Source organism: Lygodium microphyllum, chromosome 8 (assembly GCF_053477565.2).
Source record: "Lygodium microphyllum isolate KBCC chromosome 8, Lygodium_microphyllum_v1.1.10, whole genome shotgun sequence".
Taxonomy (NCBI): Eukaryota; Viridiplantae; Streptophyta; class Polypodiopsida; order Schizaeales; family Lygodiaceae; genus Lygodium; species Lygodium microphyllum.
Window position 1 is genome coordinate 117,505,233 of NC_141142.1, and position 17,324 is coordinate 117,522,556.

General features: G+C 40.6%; 1 protein-coding gene and 1 long non-coding RNA gene across 6 annotated transcripts in view; one reads left to right on the top strand and one right to left on the bottom strand.

Moving 5' to 3' along the window:
* Positions 1–3,986: 3,986 nt before the first annotated feature.
* The window catches only part of LOC148032783 (uncharacterized), a 72,919-nt gene continuing 59,581 nt past the window's right edge, over positions 3,987–17,324 (bottom strand). For both annotated transcript variants that reach the window (XM_087683457.1, XM_087683458.1), the window contains 3 exons: positions 5,362–5,641; positions 5,015–5,203; positions 3,987–4,326 (listed from right to left, as the gene is read on the bottom strand). In XM_087683457.1, coding sequence (XP_087539583.1) covers positions 4,072–4,326; positions 5,015–5,203; positions 5,362–5,641 — 724 coding nt within the window. In that variant the 3' untranslated portion in view covers positions 3,987–4,071. The remainder of the gene's footprint in view (positions 4,327–5,014; positions 5,204–5,361; positions 5,642–17,324) is intronic.
* The window catches only part of LOC148032784 (uncharacterized), a 69,256-nt gene continuing 56,052 nt past the window's right edge, over positions 4,121–17,324 (top strand). For 2 of the 4 annotated variants that reach the window (XR_015691663.1, XR_015691661.1), the window contains exon 1: positions 4,121–4,257. This is a non-coding gene — a long non-coding RNA (uncharacterized LOC148032784). Of the gene's footprint in view, positions 4,258–6,513; positions 6,615–17,324 lie in introns of all 4 variants that reach the window. The other 2 variants (XR_015691660.1, XR_015691664.1) reach the window with 2 other exon arrangements.

Genomic DNA, 17,324 nt, shown 5'->3' on the forward strand with positions numbered 1-17,324 from the left:
AGGTAGAGGAGATTGGTTGGCAGCCTCATCTACTCGTGCAACACCATGCTAGATATCAATTTTGCAGTTGGTGTTTTGAGCATGTCTCAAATAAACCACGAGAAATTCATTGAAAAGGCATGATGTGGATACTCAGATACTTGAAAGGAACTCTTGACTATGATATCACATATAGTTCTGAAAGTGCTCTTATGGGAAACTGTGACTCAAAATGGGTAGGTAACAATGATTCCAAGAAATCAGTTTCTCGATATTTTTTCTCTTTAGGTTCAAGAATCTTCTATTGGATTAGTAAGAAGCAACCAACAGTGGCATTGTCTTCTACCAAAGCAAAGTACAAGGCAACTTGTTTTGCTATATGTGAAGCAATATGGTTAAGGAGGATCCTATAGCATATGAGAGTATAGGATGAAGATCCAACAGTGCTATGTGACAATCAAAGTTGCATCGTCATTGTCAAAAATTAAGTTTTTTATAAATGCACCAAACACATTGAGATCCAATATCATTATCTGTGTGACTTGATTGAGGATGGGATAGTAGAGCTTATCTACCATTCAACGAAGGAGAATGGAATAGATATCTTCACCGAAGCTCTTATGAAGAATCTGCTTCGAGTTCATCTTCAAAGACTCGACATTGATCCAAGGATATAGTTCACACGCGAGCGGAATTGAGGGGAGTGTTAGATATACTCAATGTCCCACCCCCATAAGATGCCACCAATGATCCATGGTGCTCTAAGTTATAAGACCCCCAGTATGAAGAGAAGCCATGTGTGAGCACATGCATCCTAACTTATATGTCAAATGAGGTCTATGTGAGTGGATGGCATGAATATTCTTTGGCCAACTAGGGAAGATTCATAACATAGTTGAACAATTTGATTAGATTATCTACTCCAGCTATGAAAGGAAGACCCCTCTAAAGCCATTGTCAATCTATCTTTCACCTCATCAAAGTTCTTCCAGCTAGCTTTAAGCTCTTTACATATCATCTGTCTGGATTGCCATATAAGCTTCACAGTGGAAGTGCACGTGTGGATAGAGCCATCTTTGTATCAATTTGTTTAAAATTATAGCAATTCATGCTCTTCTCATATTTATTGTGTATTCTCTACTCATTGCTTAGATTTTGTCTACTGCACCATGTAATTTCTATATCGGGTTCCTTGGCTTATGCTTTACACTAGTGCAACAACGTAAGAAGTTGGATGATAAGGCTATAAAATGCATTTTTGTTGAATACAATGATGAAAACAAAGAATATAAATTATATCATCCACAAAGTAAGTATATCTTAATCAGCCATGGTGTTGTCTTTGTAGAAGATATTGTTCGGCCTTTACTTCATATAGAAAAGTAAAATATGTATGCTCACATAATATGTATGACAATGTGTTGCCTCTTTTCAGTAATGTGCAATCACATGTAGTGCCAAATTAAGCAAATTTTTAGCATATATAAGTTTATCACAATACCACATATCAACCTATTTTTTATGTAGATATGAATGCTGTGCTTCTTGATGAGAGAATAGAGATTGAGCAATCTAGGACTATGCAAAATGGTTGGTATAAACATTGTTTGGTAATAAGTTAAATCACCATTGACTAGTACTCGTTCAAGCTCTCATAGTGCCTCTTATGCATCAAATTGTTATATGTTTGATATATCTAGTTTGTGTAATGAGGATGAGCTTGTCTTTTGAAGAGGCACAAAATTCAAAAAATTGAATGTCTACTATACAATCTGGGTATGATGTTATTCTCTCTCTCTCTACACACACACACACACATACACATATGAAATCAACCATAATAGACTTTAGTTATTATCAATACACATTTAGCATATCTAACATTTTAAATAAAAGCTCTCTCTCTCTCTCTCTCTCTCTCTCTCTCTCTCTCTCTCTCTCTCTCTCTCTCTCTCTCTCTCTAATCAAATAGTCTAATAGTTAAATAGAAGCAAGATGGATGGTGAATGTTGATCTGTGCAGAGTGGTAGATGTCTTATATCTCTTAGAAGAGATACAATGAGCTACACACGCACACGCACACGCACACGCACACACACAGAAGATACACACACAGAGGAGCACCATGAATGAATGTGCCTTTTAGGAGCTTCCTTTCTTGTCATTAGGGATGTGGAAATAAGTTAAAGACTAATAGTCTCTCAATCATAATACTATTAGACCCAAACCATGCCATTTGCCACTACAACTCATCATCATGCTACTGGCCTTGACTACTCCCTTAGTCATTCTAAGGCCAATAATACATAGGGTGGATGGACAGATTGCATGAAAAGAAAAAAGTATTTAGAGGCTCACATGTTTCAATGTCATTGGATCCACATTTCACACTTGAGGATACTTTTGGGGAGGGGATCTTCCTCGCCTAGATTTCACTCCATGTCCAAGCCACTATAAGACAGCTCCTTTTACCCAAAAAGTTGAAAGTGCGTCGGATAGGCATTTAACTCTTGTCAATGAGATCGAAGATAGTTTCTATAACCAGTGGGTCAAGGCTGTTTCATTGTTGAGATTGAGCATGCTCTGTGCGTAAACATAATCACAAACAATTTTGCATTGCTCTGGCCATCTAGGGCAATGTGTAACAAACCTAGTAGTCCATTGAGCCACACACACAATGAGTGAGTGACACATATCATGCCGATACAAAATAGATATGCATGTGTATGTGTATCTCTATGCTTGCTCTATGCCGTAACAATAATATGCTATGCATATATGGTGCACCACTTAACCCTAACAAATACTATATGATGCCACATTTTTAAAAAAGCACTCATTATCACAAGTCTTCACTACAACGTTCCCTTAGGCTCCCAAGCAAGGGCCCTTCCTCTTGAAGCCACACACCAAGCAACCAATGTAATATTGCCATCTCACCAAAGCTCATGACCTCCAACTATGCAACCCTCTTTAATAATATCTCAACCAAGCCCTATTTTGAAGCACCAACAAGCAAATTACACCTTCATTGGCTCGCTCAACATTATTGCCAGCCTGAAATCAAGAATCACTTCCACCTCCCTCCACAAGGCTCTTCACCAATATCTCTAATGTCCATCTGTAACCAATTAAATCTCTATGCACCCCCCCCCCCCCCCACTCATTGGAGATTTGGGGGGGAGGGGACAAGGGTGTGCTTGGAGGAGGGGCCAATCGCTATATGAGAGAGAGAGAGAGATGCAATAGTTGCAACTATTAAATCACAAATTTTAAGGAAAAATCACAAGCTTTTATTGTGATTTTGATTTTTCCTATTTTACGTGTTGAGAAAAATTGACAACAAAAGTGAATATCTCACATCATGCCCTTGACAACAAAAAATAGTTATATCGCATGCATGCCTATCTCTCAATAAATCCAAAAAACTATTACTCCCCAAACATTAGATCGATTGGTTGGGTGTGCGGCAATGCAAGGGGGTAGATTTTGCTAATGTGAGAAGCAAATACTCATAAGTGAATGACGGACATTAGCAAAACACCAAAAGAGGGAGAAGGGAAATAAGCTCTCAACCCAAAAGGAGAAAGAATCAAAAGATCTTGAATTCGGGAAGTTCGTGGTTCAGTAGAGAACAAGATTGAGAATGGAAATTAGAGAAGCAATGTTCTCAGAATTGTATGAATCAACTTCAAAATAGTTATTGATGAAACTACTACTATAATTATTGAAATTACTGCAATAACTAAAAGGACTATACTAGCATATTGTTGAAATGTGTCTTGACAAATCAGCCCTAGGATGGACCTACCACATCAAGGTCCACTTTTATAAATCTTCTCTTTTTACATTTAATAAAACCTAACGTATACTTCAAACAAAAAAGAAAAAAACTCGGCCATAAGACAAACTCGAGGCATTAAAATTTTTCAGAAAGTTGTTTCTTAAATTTAAATAATGGTCTAAAATAACGGGAGAAAATACAAGTTCTATCTAGTCTAAGGTCAGAGGCAAAAAAAAAAGTCAATTAAGAAAAACTGCTAATGTTAATGGGAGACACAAATTTTACAGAAACTCCAGATCTGGCATTTTTTAACGGTGAGGGGATGGAGACAACCGGGACGACAGTCGGCTATAGTTTTTGGGGACGTCAATGGTAGCAAGGAAAGCAGGGATGACAGTGCACTTTCGGAGGAAGCCGTCCAGGAGCACCTCATCAGGGATGCGCAGCGCCTGCCGCATGAAGCTCAGAACCTGCCGTGTGGCAAAACTGTTCAGGTCCACCCCTCGCCTCTCCAGCTGCTTCAGCAGATCCACGTATCTCTCTGCATCAAACTGAGCCCCGCCCTAACTCCACAAAACACACACAGAAAGAATCAGTCCTTCCATCATAATAATTTAGTCCAGGCCTAGAGTTTTAAAGGGCTACTACACCCTTCGAACAGGGCTTCACCCTTCCAAGGCAAATATCACAAGAAGTTTTAGACATTTCCCATGTGTGAAAGGGCCTCTTTTCCCTTGTTTTCCCATGCAGTGTTCCAAAGCAAATATCACAAGAAGTTTTAGACATTTTCCCATGTGGGAATGGTTTTCTTTTCCCTTGTTTTGCCATCCAGTGTTCATCATCATGATCTTCTACTCAGGAGGCACTGCATCCCTAGCTAGGTGCGAGGCCAGCAGCTCCCTGCCCCCAACTACAACTAGCTAGGTGTATGGTTCCTGCAAGGGTGCCTCCCTAGCTAGTGCAGTTGGACATGGGGCGGCCAACACCCCCCGCACTGCCCCCAATCGAGGCTGGCAGCCCCCTCCCCCCAATCGCACATAGCTAGGTATGCAGTCCCTCCCTCCCAGAAACTCAAGATGCTGTCGTAATTGACAATGTGGGAAATATAGTGGGGATTTGTCTAAAACTTCTTGTGTATATGACCCTCATAAAATTAAAGGAAAAGGAGAGCCGCTCCCAGATCACCCTTCAAACCTGAGGTCTAATCATAACCATAACAACAGCAAAAGCATCACAGAGCACACATTATACCGCTAGCACATTGCTGACTTGCGCCAGAATGTCCAGCTCTGCCTTTGATGGGTACCCGCACCCCGCAAACATCATGGCCACCAGCTCTTCGTACCATTTGTGAGCCTCCAAATTTAACCTAAAGGTCTCTACCTTCCGTGGACTGTCAGTCGTCCTGTTTTCCCAGCTTTTTTGAGAAGGACTCAAGTTCTGCAGTAAACAACGTTAAGGCATAAGAGTTTTGCTTCGATCAACATCAGTTGGGTAAAGAAAGCCTATCTTAGAATGATGAAAACCATGAAAGGATTGTCATTGAGAGATTATCAAGACAGTCCAGAGTACGTCCCATGGACCCTTTGATAACACACCTTCAAAGATGTAAACTGTTGCGTGTATGAGAATGGCCTTGCTGAATCTATCGCCTTGGTAATTTGCCTGAGCTTCCTGTTTAGATTTTCTTGAACTGCAGTGAATCTCGTTTCCTTATCCAGGATATTGCTCAGTTGCCGTAGACTTGCATCAGCAACTGCTTTTGCTGGTACCGAGCTACATGACCGTTCAGTAGTCATACCTTTGGTGAAACAACTCTGGACGTTTGTTCTGCCATCATCGTGATGACTACACTGTCTTGCGGTGATGGCTGCCGATCTGCAAATAATCCAATTTGTAGGATTTCTTAATTGAAGCCCTTGATTCTTAGAGATGGCTTGCATTGCTTGGCATTTAAAGTAACTCAAAAATTTGTCTGGACAGAAATAATAATGGCACATTCAAGAGATGAGTTGTTCAGGAAAAGCTTATCTCCAGTTTCAACTTCGTTGAAGACCTTACATGTCGTACCATATTCCATATTTTGGGATTGAAAGGTCCTTTTATCTTTTACGTGATACCTAGGTATAAGTTATTCTCCTAACCAGAATTTCCATGGTTTCTCAACATTCACGGCTGTTTATGAGAATAAGATAGCCCCTTTCTGTCAACTATAAAGGGAGCTCTCAATCTCATTCAAATAGTGAAGTAAATAGAATTTTTTGCAAGGCAGGGCGTCGTTATAGCCCTCTTCTTTTGCTGCAGCTACTTATCCTTTTTTCGCTATCAGGTTGCAGCAAATAACAAGTGGGAAAGAAGCATCACTGGGGTGTAGATGCCTCCTTTCTCGTGTTGGATGCTCAGAAGGATAACATTCATAATGTCATGGATATTGTTTGAAAAGTCCTCTCTGGCCTCTGGGATTAGTATAAACTGGCACACATCACTATGATTAGCATTTTTGAGAATGATAGGAAGGAGAGGTTGTCTCTAGAGTGTTGCAATACTGTGTTGGAGTTTACTATATTAACTCTCCAGCAAGTTCAGTGACTGCTAGCTAAAGTAACAAATAAATTTAGCAAGTGGTCTTAGGATGCCTACCCTTAGCATTTCAAATTGGAGATCTAAAACTTATCATGTTTCTCCTGTTCTGTTTTCTGCCTCTTGTTACTTGTGGATTGGAAAAGTTCTCACATGAGAATGACAAACAGGTGGATCAGAGATTTTATGTGGAGCAGTTCTGATGATAACAGACATCTGTCTTGTACTGTATGGGATCAGATCTGCACTCCCAAACTTTTGGGAGGTTAAGGTATTCTGAGTTTGCAAAAGTGCATGCTTAGTCAGGAGACATGGCTCGTTGATTTGAGATTCAAGCTTTGAGGCAATCAGACTTTGGACTCACTTTTTTCTGTACAAGTTCAGATGGGACAACTCAAAATTTGGATTATACACTGATGTCTTGTGCCTATAAGCATCTGAAAATTAGTGGGTGAAGGGCAATTAACTGCTCGAATCAAGGGGCAAATCAGATTGAAGACTTAATTGACATTCAATGGCATTGACCCAATTAACGTCATTGGTCATTTTGGACAACAAGGGGACTTAGAATATTGAAAGGGATTGGGAGAATCCCATTGTACATTAACTTCTTCTTCAATTAAGTTAAATAAATACCAAAAAGGGCGTCAGTTTTGGGGCTAACATGATATCCATTGTCCAAGATTGTAAGTTAATTTGCATTTCTCAGTTTTGTAATAAATGTCACTATTGTAACTAAGTTGTAATTAGAGAATTATGACCCATCCACAGAAGGAAGGTTGGTTTCATCATCTCTCTCCTTTCCTATCTTTCTCTCTTCGTTTCTAGTATTTCTCTCTTCTCGTCTAGACTTTCTCTTTTCTTTGCACTTTTTTTCTCTCTTTCCTACAGTCTTCTCTCTCCTCTTTCTCTCTTCTCTCAAGTCATTTCATGACAAGTGATATCAGAGCATTGGTCTTTGATCCATTTTCTTCTTTTTTTTTCATATTCAATCTCAATTTTTATCATAAAAACCTATTTTAGACAAATACTATAGGTATAAGACATGGACTGTGTTTAAGTGTGACTTGCAGGACACCTACAGTTAGAAGAAGACAAATCTGGAGATCTTTGAAGGTGGAAGGGATAGATATGGTGGTGAATGGCCAAAATAGTAAGTCGTGGACCAATTTTTAGCCATTTTGGAGAAAGAAAGCTAACTAGGTTAGCAGAGCTATAAGTTTTCACTACTTTTGAAAGTTAAGGGTTCTCTTTCCCTTCTCTCAAGCTTTCAAACAATTTTCATGGAGGCAACCAGCAAAGATCCCTTTCTTTCTTCTAAACCCTAGCCTTTTGAGGTTAGTGAACACTTCAATAAGCTTCTCCACTCCACTTCCTAGAGATTCATTGCCATTGTCTTGGAGTTTTAGCAGACATTATGACAATATCAGCAATGCAAGAGGTTATTTGATGGCCTTGAGGCTGAGCTTAATCAATGGTGGTGTTGTTCTTAACCTTCAACTTCAGCAGACAGAATGAAATGGAGTCTTCACCTTAGGCTTAAGTGACTGCTCACTGAGTGTATGCTTGATCAAAGAAGCACCTCATGCCAGTTTTAGAAGCAACTCTCCACTGTTTTCTTGCTTTTGGACAGCTTCGACATACTTGTACATGGGACCTAGCTTGGATGGCAGCTTCATTCTCGAATCATTGGCAATAGAAGCCTTATCAATCGAGCATGTCAAAGAGGATGCAACATGGGCCCAGGGTACGCTGAGGCGATTTGAAACAATCTCTATCAGTTTCTCAATGTATCCATGCTCAAGTAGAAACCTCTCCTTGTTCAACCAAGCTAGTATTTGAAATTGAATAAATCTACATGGGATCTACTGGACTACACAAGGATTTGACAACAGGCAAGTCTGGATAATGGATGTTGTGGAGATGGCTGCATTACTGTTGTAGTGGGAAGGTGAATAAGGCTTCTTAAGCTGCTGTCCTTGATGAAATGGTGAGATAGGTGTGACAGGAGACAAAGGGCTGAAATTAGGAACTCTGTGGCTTACAAAAGGACCAGCATTTGGATGTGATATTGCTGGTGCAGGATTGATCATTGACGGATTTGCTGGTGCAGGATTGATATTGCTGGTGCAGGATTGATCATTGACGGATTTGGCACTAGAGATGGCTGAAATCTGGTACATTGCTGTTCTGCCACTTAACAGACTGATCTGCTGAACTGTCCTCCAGTATCTCATCAGATTACAGAGCTAGGGTCTCTGACAAAGGCTGGTTCATGGCTGCTAGATCATTAACTCCAACGCAAATCATCAGATTATTATTATTCCCTGGTTCCTGCTCATGAGCTTCAGCCGCCAATTCCCTGCACAATTCTCCAAGCCTGGAATCCTCACTTCCCTCTGCAGCCTTTCCAAACTTGGACTTTTCTAATAGTATCAGAGGAGGTAGCCTAGGCTTCCTTGACATGCCTCTTGGGGCTGGCGGGGGTTCATCTTCCAAACCGGGTAACCTAAGGGCTGGTGAATTGCTGCCTCTATGCTCAGTCAGAGAAGAAGATGGACTCTGACCTGCAAATCGAGGCCAGATCCGTTAATAATCCTACTGGATGGCTCACAGGAAGAACCTGAAGGCATCAAGCCAAGGGATTGCCATTGAAGTGCAGAAGCCATAGCTTTGTGAGGCTCTTCTATTTTTGGGGATCTGTTGCGCTAGTGGTGGAGCACGAAGCGAGAGGAAAAGAGGAAGGAGGGGATGGGGAACAGGGCAGACAAGAGTTTCTCTACTAAATTCCAGACCACATATCCTGGTCGGGTTGCTTTTGTTGCCATCCAGGGTGCACTCAAGCTATAGTGAATGATGAACTATGTATGATCAAAACAATGGCAATATCAAATTGGAGTTGGATCATCACAAGCATACAATTTTTCTTCAGCAGCATCATTGCCTCCAGGAAAGAATAGTCCAGATACACCTATTGAATCTACTGTAGAAGAGAAGGTTGAAATAGCTGCCACTGATTCCTCTCAGGAAGTTGAAACAGAAGGGTCATCTGAACAGAAACCTGAGATCACAAGAAAAAGGGAAGTGGTGCCACAAGTAGAAGTAGACAAAAACACATTAATCAAAGCCAAAATGTCCAAAACTGGAGACTAAGATAAGGCAGAATCAAGGGTCATGATGTAAGATAGCTGAATGTTTGCATCTTTGTGCCATGCTTCAGCGTGAGTTTGCACTAGGTACTTTTTGTTGTGAGCAAGTCCTTGGCATGTGCTGTACCAGTCATGGTATTGAGTAGGCAGCCTCTGCTTGATCAGTGATTTGTTCTATGCTTGATCAGTCAGTACAGAACTGTTACTCTTGCATCTCCATAGTCATAGATGCATATGGTCAGGCTACCTCTATACTTGTTGCTGGTACAAATCTTCAAGAAACTATAGATTGGATCATCGATAATTGTGCCTGCAAGCATTGATTGCATCAGGCAAATCTGACCGTGTTATGCACGGGGAAGATGTTTCAGAGAATTATGAGCAGTGAGGGTGATGTGTACTAAGATGTGTGGACAGGTCTCTTCAAGGCATCACTGTTGCTTCCAATTTGCCTCATAAAGAGCTTGTGCTCAAGCAGGTTCAGTTATAGTTTCCGTGAAAGATCTTGACGCCTTTCCAAAGGTGAAAGTTCTCCTGCAAAATGGGCAGCAACACGAGCTACGGTCTTTTCACGAGGGGCTAACTTAGCAGCTGCAGCACTTTGGCCATAAACAGCGGCAAAGGCTGCATCAATAATACTCGGTATAACATTCTTCACTTCCTTGCTCTCAACATCCTTATCTTCAGATCTTTTTTTTTTCTCTTGCCTTATCAAGAACAGCCAGAGCTGCTGCTTGTTCACTTCATGCCTTGAGCTTCTAAGAAGAAGCAGCAGACAATGCACCACGTACTCTAAATGCTACACACAAATTTCTGGATCTTTATTTTTTTGGGTACGGGAATCATTTGCAGTTACCTGCATTTTGGATCATTTCCACAGTGAGCACAAACACTTCTGCAGCTCCAGATAGAATTCTGAGGCTAGAGTGACCAGAAAATACCTTCATCTGGAGTTACGCAAATGGAGGGTTTACACTAGACCTATAGACCTGGTTCAGACTGGATTCTTGAAGCTGAGCAGCATATACTTGAAGATAGAGAATACAAACTGCAAACTAGAGCCTCAAACCTGCTTTGATAGTTTCAGCAGAAGATAGCTAACAGAACATCAGCAGAGATAGTAGTAACAACTTGATTACAATGGCAATTGAGACCAATAGCTCCAGCTCTACTGAACAATCTTGGCTTCAAACACAAGCTAATATTGATAAACTTAGAGCTTTAATTGATTGGTATATTGCTCTTCTGAAGGCGGAGAGAGAAAATAAAGCAAGTCTTGAATCAAGTATGGATTTTCATCACCCTAGGTATTATCAGCAGCATGATGAGTATTATGGTCATGATGAGTATTCTCATGGGCATTATGCACCCAATGCTTATGCTTATGGCCAACATGTATATGCTGATGGGTACACACTATGATCCACATGCATCTTATGAATATGGGCAGCAACAACATGCAAATGAACATGAGCAGTATGCAAGTACATCTGGACAGCATGCTAATGCTTATAGATATGATGTACCATGTCATAATGCAGAGTATTATTCCACTGAACCTTGGCAGTAAAATGTCTATTATGGGCAACATGATTATGTTATGAGTATCCATCTTTTCAGCAACATACTCATGATTATACCTATGAGTCTTCCTTGATTCAACAGCCTGGTTCTTATGGACGTGATGATAATAGACATGCTTATCAATACTCTTCTAGCTTTGATCGTCAGCAAGTTTATAACTACATGGTATCCTATATCCCAATCAATTTATACCTCCCAAATGTAATGCTAGTTATTTTCAAGGTGCCGGTGATAAAGAAGAGGGCAATGAGCAAGTTGAACAACAAGAAGGAGATAATGAACAACATGATCAGCAAGGAGATGAACAAGAAGAGGACCATGACCAACAACATGAAGGGGATAATGAGGAATATGATCAGCAAGATCAACAAGAAGAAAACAATGACCGAGAAGATGTACAAGGAGACAATGAAGAGCAAGATATACAAGCTGATGACATATTAGTTGAAGAATCACTTGAGGCACTCACAGACATAGATGGTTATACTGAAGGTTTTGGAGTCTTGGAGCAACCTCATGATGATCTTATTGAGCATTCGTTTACACTTAATCAAGGTTTACAACAACAATTGAATGCATATGATAAGTACCTTGATCATGGTTACAATGATTGGCATGGGTTTGATGATGATGTAACACATGATGTAGATATACATGAAGATGAAGACGGCATTGTGCTTCCCTATGATCCAAGAGACTATGGATGTGATTATGGAGTCGACTATGGAGATACTTCCTTGTATCCATTTGATCTAGGTGGATTGGACAATCATTATGTCGGAATACCTTTTGATCCAGGCGGTTAATGGATTGCTTGGTGGACCTCATTTAGACCAGCATCTATCTTGCAGGCAATTTCTTCTCTTTGGTAGGCTCTTTTGGTTGAAGATTGGTCATTTATGGCCCTATTTTAGTACAAGGAAAATTACAAACAGCTCATTGTTTTACACCAGATTTTACTCTAAACTCTAGACAACAAAACCCAATCTACATGGGCTGAAAGCACTTACCAAGAGTTTCATTTTGATATGTAGCACACCTTGATCAGATTTTTCTACAAAAAATTGTATTAGATTTACTCCAACAATGTGATGCTTGTCATTATCTGCAAGTGCCTTTCATGAAGCTATGGTGGCCAAATTCTCAAATCCATCATCCTACTTGAATGTGTACTTGGTTTATTTGATTTTCCATTTTACCAGAGTAGTACTCTATTTTATTCCTATTCCATACCTTGTAATAAGTTCTAAATCTTGTTTCTCAGATCCATCATCCTACTTGGATGTTTACTTGGTCTATTTGATTTTTCATTTTACTAGAGTAGTACTCTGTTTTATTCCTATTCCATACCTTGTATATAAGTTCCAAATCTTGTTTTTGAGGACAAAAACATTTGGGTAGGGACAGAATGTAAGAGAGTGGATAGGGACATATAAAAGGAGCAAAAGACATATGTACAGGATATCATTTTTTTACACAATAATACAACTTTGTCCTTCTTCTCCCTAGCTCCTCTTGTCCTTTCATGGTTACCAACCATCTCTTCTTTCTTGTCTTTCTCTCTCCATTTCTAGTCTCTCTCTCCTCATCTAGACTTTCTCTATCCTCTACACTCTTCTTCTCTTTCCTATAGTCTTCTCTCTCCTCTTTCTCTCTCCTCTCAAGTCCCTTCATGACAAATCATTGGTTGGCTCCTCATTATAGAAATTTGGGGGGTTTTGTAATGTAGGATATAATTATACAAAGCACCATAGCTTCTTTTAGAAGAGCCAAACAAATTTCGGGCTAGCTGAATATAGTTTTAGCATGGAATTAACCTCCTCCAACAATAATAAGTTAGCGGGTGGTGTTTCTAGGACACAAGGATTTGTCAATTGAACAGAAAGGAAATTATATGGTTTTGATGGATCATTGATTGTTTCCTCATCATAATGCAGCTGGGGGTAGTATTAGTGGCTTAGAAAGCTTGATGCTATCTGGCAAGCTCCCATCCATGTAAATATAAAGCCTTCATGTGGAAGATTACCTATTTGGGCTTCTTTGACAAGAAAAAACATGTCTAAATGGCCATGTTGCAAGTTGCGAGTGGAATCATCTGATTATTTGTTTTTTTTATTGTTCTGCGCTAAAAGACTTGTGGAAGTGTTAGAAAGTTTTAATTGGAAATTTCCTAGTGCAAATTCACATCCAAGAAGTTTGGTCTTGGTGCCTTATAGCTTGCCTCTATGAATCGGTTGAAGATTCTGTCTTTCAAGTACTTCTATGCTTGCTAGCTTTAAGTCTAGAGGATATACAGCTCTTTTTTGACATGGTGAGGAAAATTGAATGATCTAGTTAGTAGCTCTTCTGCATTAACAGATCTATATGCTGTTGGGAATAAAGGGCCATCGTGCCTTTTATATGTGCACGGGTGTGAACACACCCTTAGCATATTTGTACTTTCATATATATATCTATCTAAAAACCTAAAGAGGTACACTCGTCATTGTACCCACAAGTTGTGCTCACTCTCCTCTCTCATTTGCACTCACACACACACACACACACACACACACACACACACACACACTCTCTCTCTCTCTCTCTCTCTCTCTCTCTCTCTCTCTCTCTCTGTGCTGTGTGAAAGCATTGCGTGTCTCGATCCGCGCGCTCTCTACCCTAACAAACTGGTATCAGAGCGGGTGACGGGCATGAGGTAACTGGCGGCAGGCAACAGACAGTTGAGGCGACCAGGCTCAGGTCACACGTTGCAGACGAAACAAGTCGCACGTGGCTAACAGGTAGCGCAGGCAGGCGTCAATAGACGGTGGTCAGCTAGATAAGACCTGCACGCAGCGCGATAGTCAACATGACTAACGAAGGCCAGGTGGCGGGCAACAAGATATGGAGGCTGTAGGCGACAGGACATGACTGCCCAATGGGGTTGAAGGCGACCGCTGCGCGATGGGACCCCAGAGGGCTTCCACGTGACGAGCAACAAGTTTCTTTCGGCCGCACAAAAGACGGGCAGAGACAAAAGGTCAACGGCCTTTTTTTAAAAAATTTTACTTCATCTTATTTTCACCTCTACGGGGTGTTCACACATACAAGCACAGAGTGCAAATCTGTGCAAATCTGTCTCTTAAAATTTGGGGCTTTTCCCAAATTTGGTGCCTAACACATATTGCAGTGACCTTTGGACCATAAATTGCAGACATTGAATGTACAGGCCTTAGAAATTTTTTGGGGATTCTCAAATGCAAGTGAATTTTTGCTTGGATGAATCAATTTTACTGAAATTTATGCACACTGGATCCGAGAAATTTAGGGATTTGTCTAGATTTGATGCGAGCAAGACACAACAGTGATATTTGTCTCAGAAATTGCAGGGATTTGTGACATTTTGCCTCCGATATTTGGGGCTTTTCATGTACATGCAAGAATTGTGGAAATTTACCCAATTTCTCGATACTGATGCACATTGGACCCCATGCAATTTGGGGCTTTTGCTGTTTGGGCAAAATTTGTGCGCCATTTGGTCATTTTATGTACATGCGGATTTAATTCCATGCAATTTGGACATCTAGCACTTGGAAAAATTTGGGGGTTTTGCTGAAGTTGCTCTATTTTGGCAAAATTGGTCTATTCTATACATGTCAAAGACAGTGCAGATGTATGGTTGATGCTTTGAGCACAAAAAATTTTGGGGCTCTTGACAGTGTGTGTCAAATTTTGTGCCCATGGGTACATGTACAACAGACATTACAGCTAAAATTTGGGACTTCTCATGTAATGTGATGTATTTACCCTTGAAGAAGCTATAATCAGCTGTGGAGTGCTGTAGCACAAGGTTTAGTGCTTCTGAAAATTTGTCTGCAGATCTGAAATTTCTGCTTTTACGTGGTCATTTATTGCCGGTTGGTACTTGTTTGTACCTTGGTCACTTGTGTGAAAGTTTGGGCCTGCATTTGCTGATTTTTTTGTCACATTTGGGCTGAAAATCATGGCTGGCAGCAGTAATCTCATGCACATCAAGAAGCTTGAAGGAGCACATAATTGTCTGGCAAAAACAATGCTATAATATCCTGTTGCAGAAGAAGCAAGCAAAGCCGATTAAGACCAAAGGGGCAAAGCCCGCAGATATGGAACAGGAAGACTGAGATGAGTTAAATAAGCTTGCACGCTCAACCATCGAGCTATCGATTTCTGATGCCTTGTTTAATATTGAAGGTCTGGATTCTTCCTATGCTATTTGGACTCGACTGAAAGAACTGTCTGCCCAAAAGAGTGCTGCAAGCAAAGTTTATTGGTTGAAAAAGCTTATGGATTTGCATATGAAAGAGGGTACAGCAATGTCTACTCATTTGAGTGAGTTTAACTCCATTTTCAGCCAGCTAGTTGCCTTGAAGTTCTTGATTGATGAAGAATTTAAGGCTACATTCTTGCTTTGCACTCTGCCAGAGAATTGGGATACATTCAGGACTGCTATGAGCAATTCTAATGCGATGCTTTTGTATGTTGATGTAGAGAGTGCTCTACTCATGGAAGAAATGAATCGGCAGAACAATGCATCCAGTAGGTCTTCCAATGGTTTGCAAATCTGATAGCAAGGGACACAGTAAATCACGTGGCAAGGATGTTGAATGCCATCATTGTGACAAGAAGGGTCACTTTAAACGTGACTACTACAAATGGAAGAAAGAGAAAGGAAAGGGCAAGAAGATAGATGATAGTAAGGAAGAGAAGAAAGAGAGTCAGCCTAAGAAGAGCAGTGTCAAAATTGAAGAGGTGAATGTAGTCACTCATGACAGTGATAGTGGAAATGACGTACTCTTGGTCTCTTCACGCTTTAGTACACATGCTTTACTTGCAGATACGGATGATGACATGCATACTTGGATTCTAGATTCAAGTGTTTCTTTTCATGTCACCTCTCATCATGAGTGGTTTTCTAACTATACAGGGGATTGACATGATATTGTCCATCTTGGGGACAACTATGCATGTGACATTGCAAGTATTGACAGTGTGCAGTTGCAGTTTCAACATGGCTCTGTCTTCACACTTCAGCATGTACGACATGTACCTTAGCTCAAGAAGAGCTTAATTAGCACAGGGCAGCTAGAAGACGATGGATTTCATACCACCTTTGGTGATAGGAAATGGAAGATCTGTAAGGGATCTAGAGTGATTGCCAGAGATTGTAAAAGTGATACCTTGTATCCTCTCCATGTATCTAGTGTGCGTGAATATATTGTTGCAATGACCGAGTAGCCAAGTGTTTCTTTGTAGCATGGCCGGTTGGGACACATGAGTCAAACTGGAATAAAAGTGCTATCTCGTTTGGGTTACTTGCCTTGTCTTCGTTATGCTGATTTTGAGCATTGTGATCATTGTGTTTATGGTAAACATACACAGACGTCTCATAAAAAGTCTCTTTCGCTGAAATCTTCTCCTCTAGAGTTAGTACATTCGGATGTATGTTAGATGCCAAAGTTATCTTTAGGGAGAAAGAAATACTTTGTCACCTTTGTCGATGATGCTACACAGAAGGTATGGGTTTACCATATTCGTAGCAAGGATGAAGTGCTTGACAAGTTGAAAAATTTATTGGCATTGGTTGAGAATCAGACTGATAAGACACTTAAGTGTCTTCGCTCTGACAATGGTGGGGAATATGTGTCCAAGTCCTTTCAGGCATTTTGTGACAACAAAGGGATAAAGAGAAAGCTCACTGCCCCTCATAATCCACCCTAAAATGGAGTTGCAGAGCGTATGAATCGGACCATACAGGATAAGGTCCGTACGATGCTGTCTCGTGTTGCATTACCCTATGGTTTTTGGCCAGAGGCTGTTATGACAGCCGTACACTTGATTAATCGATCACCAAACAGTTCTTTGGGAGGGGGGAGGGAAGTTCCCCAAGAAGCGTGGTTGGGCAAGCCACCTTGGTATGCACACGTGAAAGTGTTTGACTGCGAAGCATTTGTCCACATACGTAAGGAAAAACACAGCAAACTTAAGCCAAAGTCCTATAAATGTATTTTCCTAGGATATGGTGACGAGGGTAAAATGGGGTATAGATTATGGAATCCTGAGAAAAGGAAAGTAGTACGCAGCAATGATGTTATCTTCCGAGAAGATCGCATGCATAAACAGCCCAAAAAGACTGAGGAGGTCCATAGGGTTGTATTTTGGGAAGAAATACCTTTTGGGCAACAAAATGTGCCCGCTGTACAACAGCAAATACCTGCTGTTAATGAACCTAC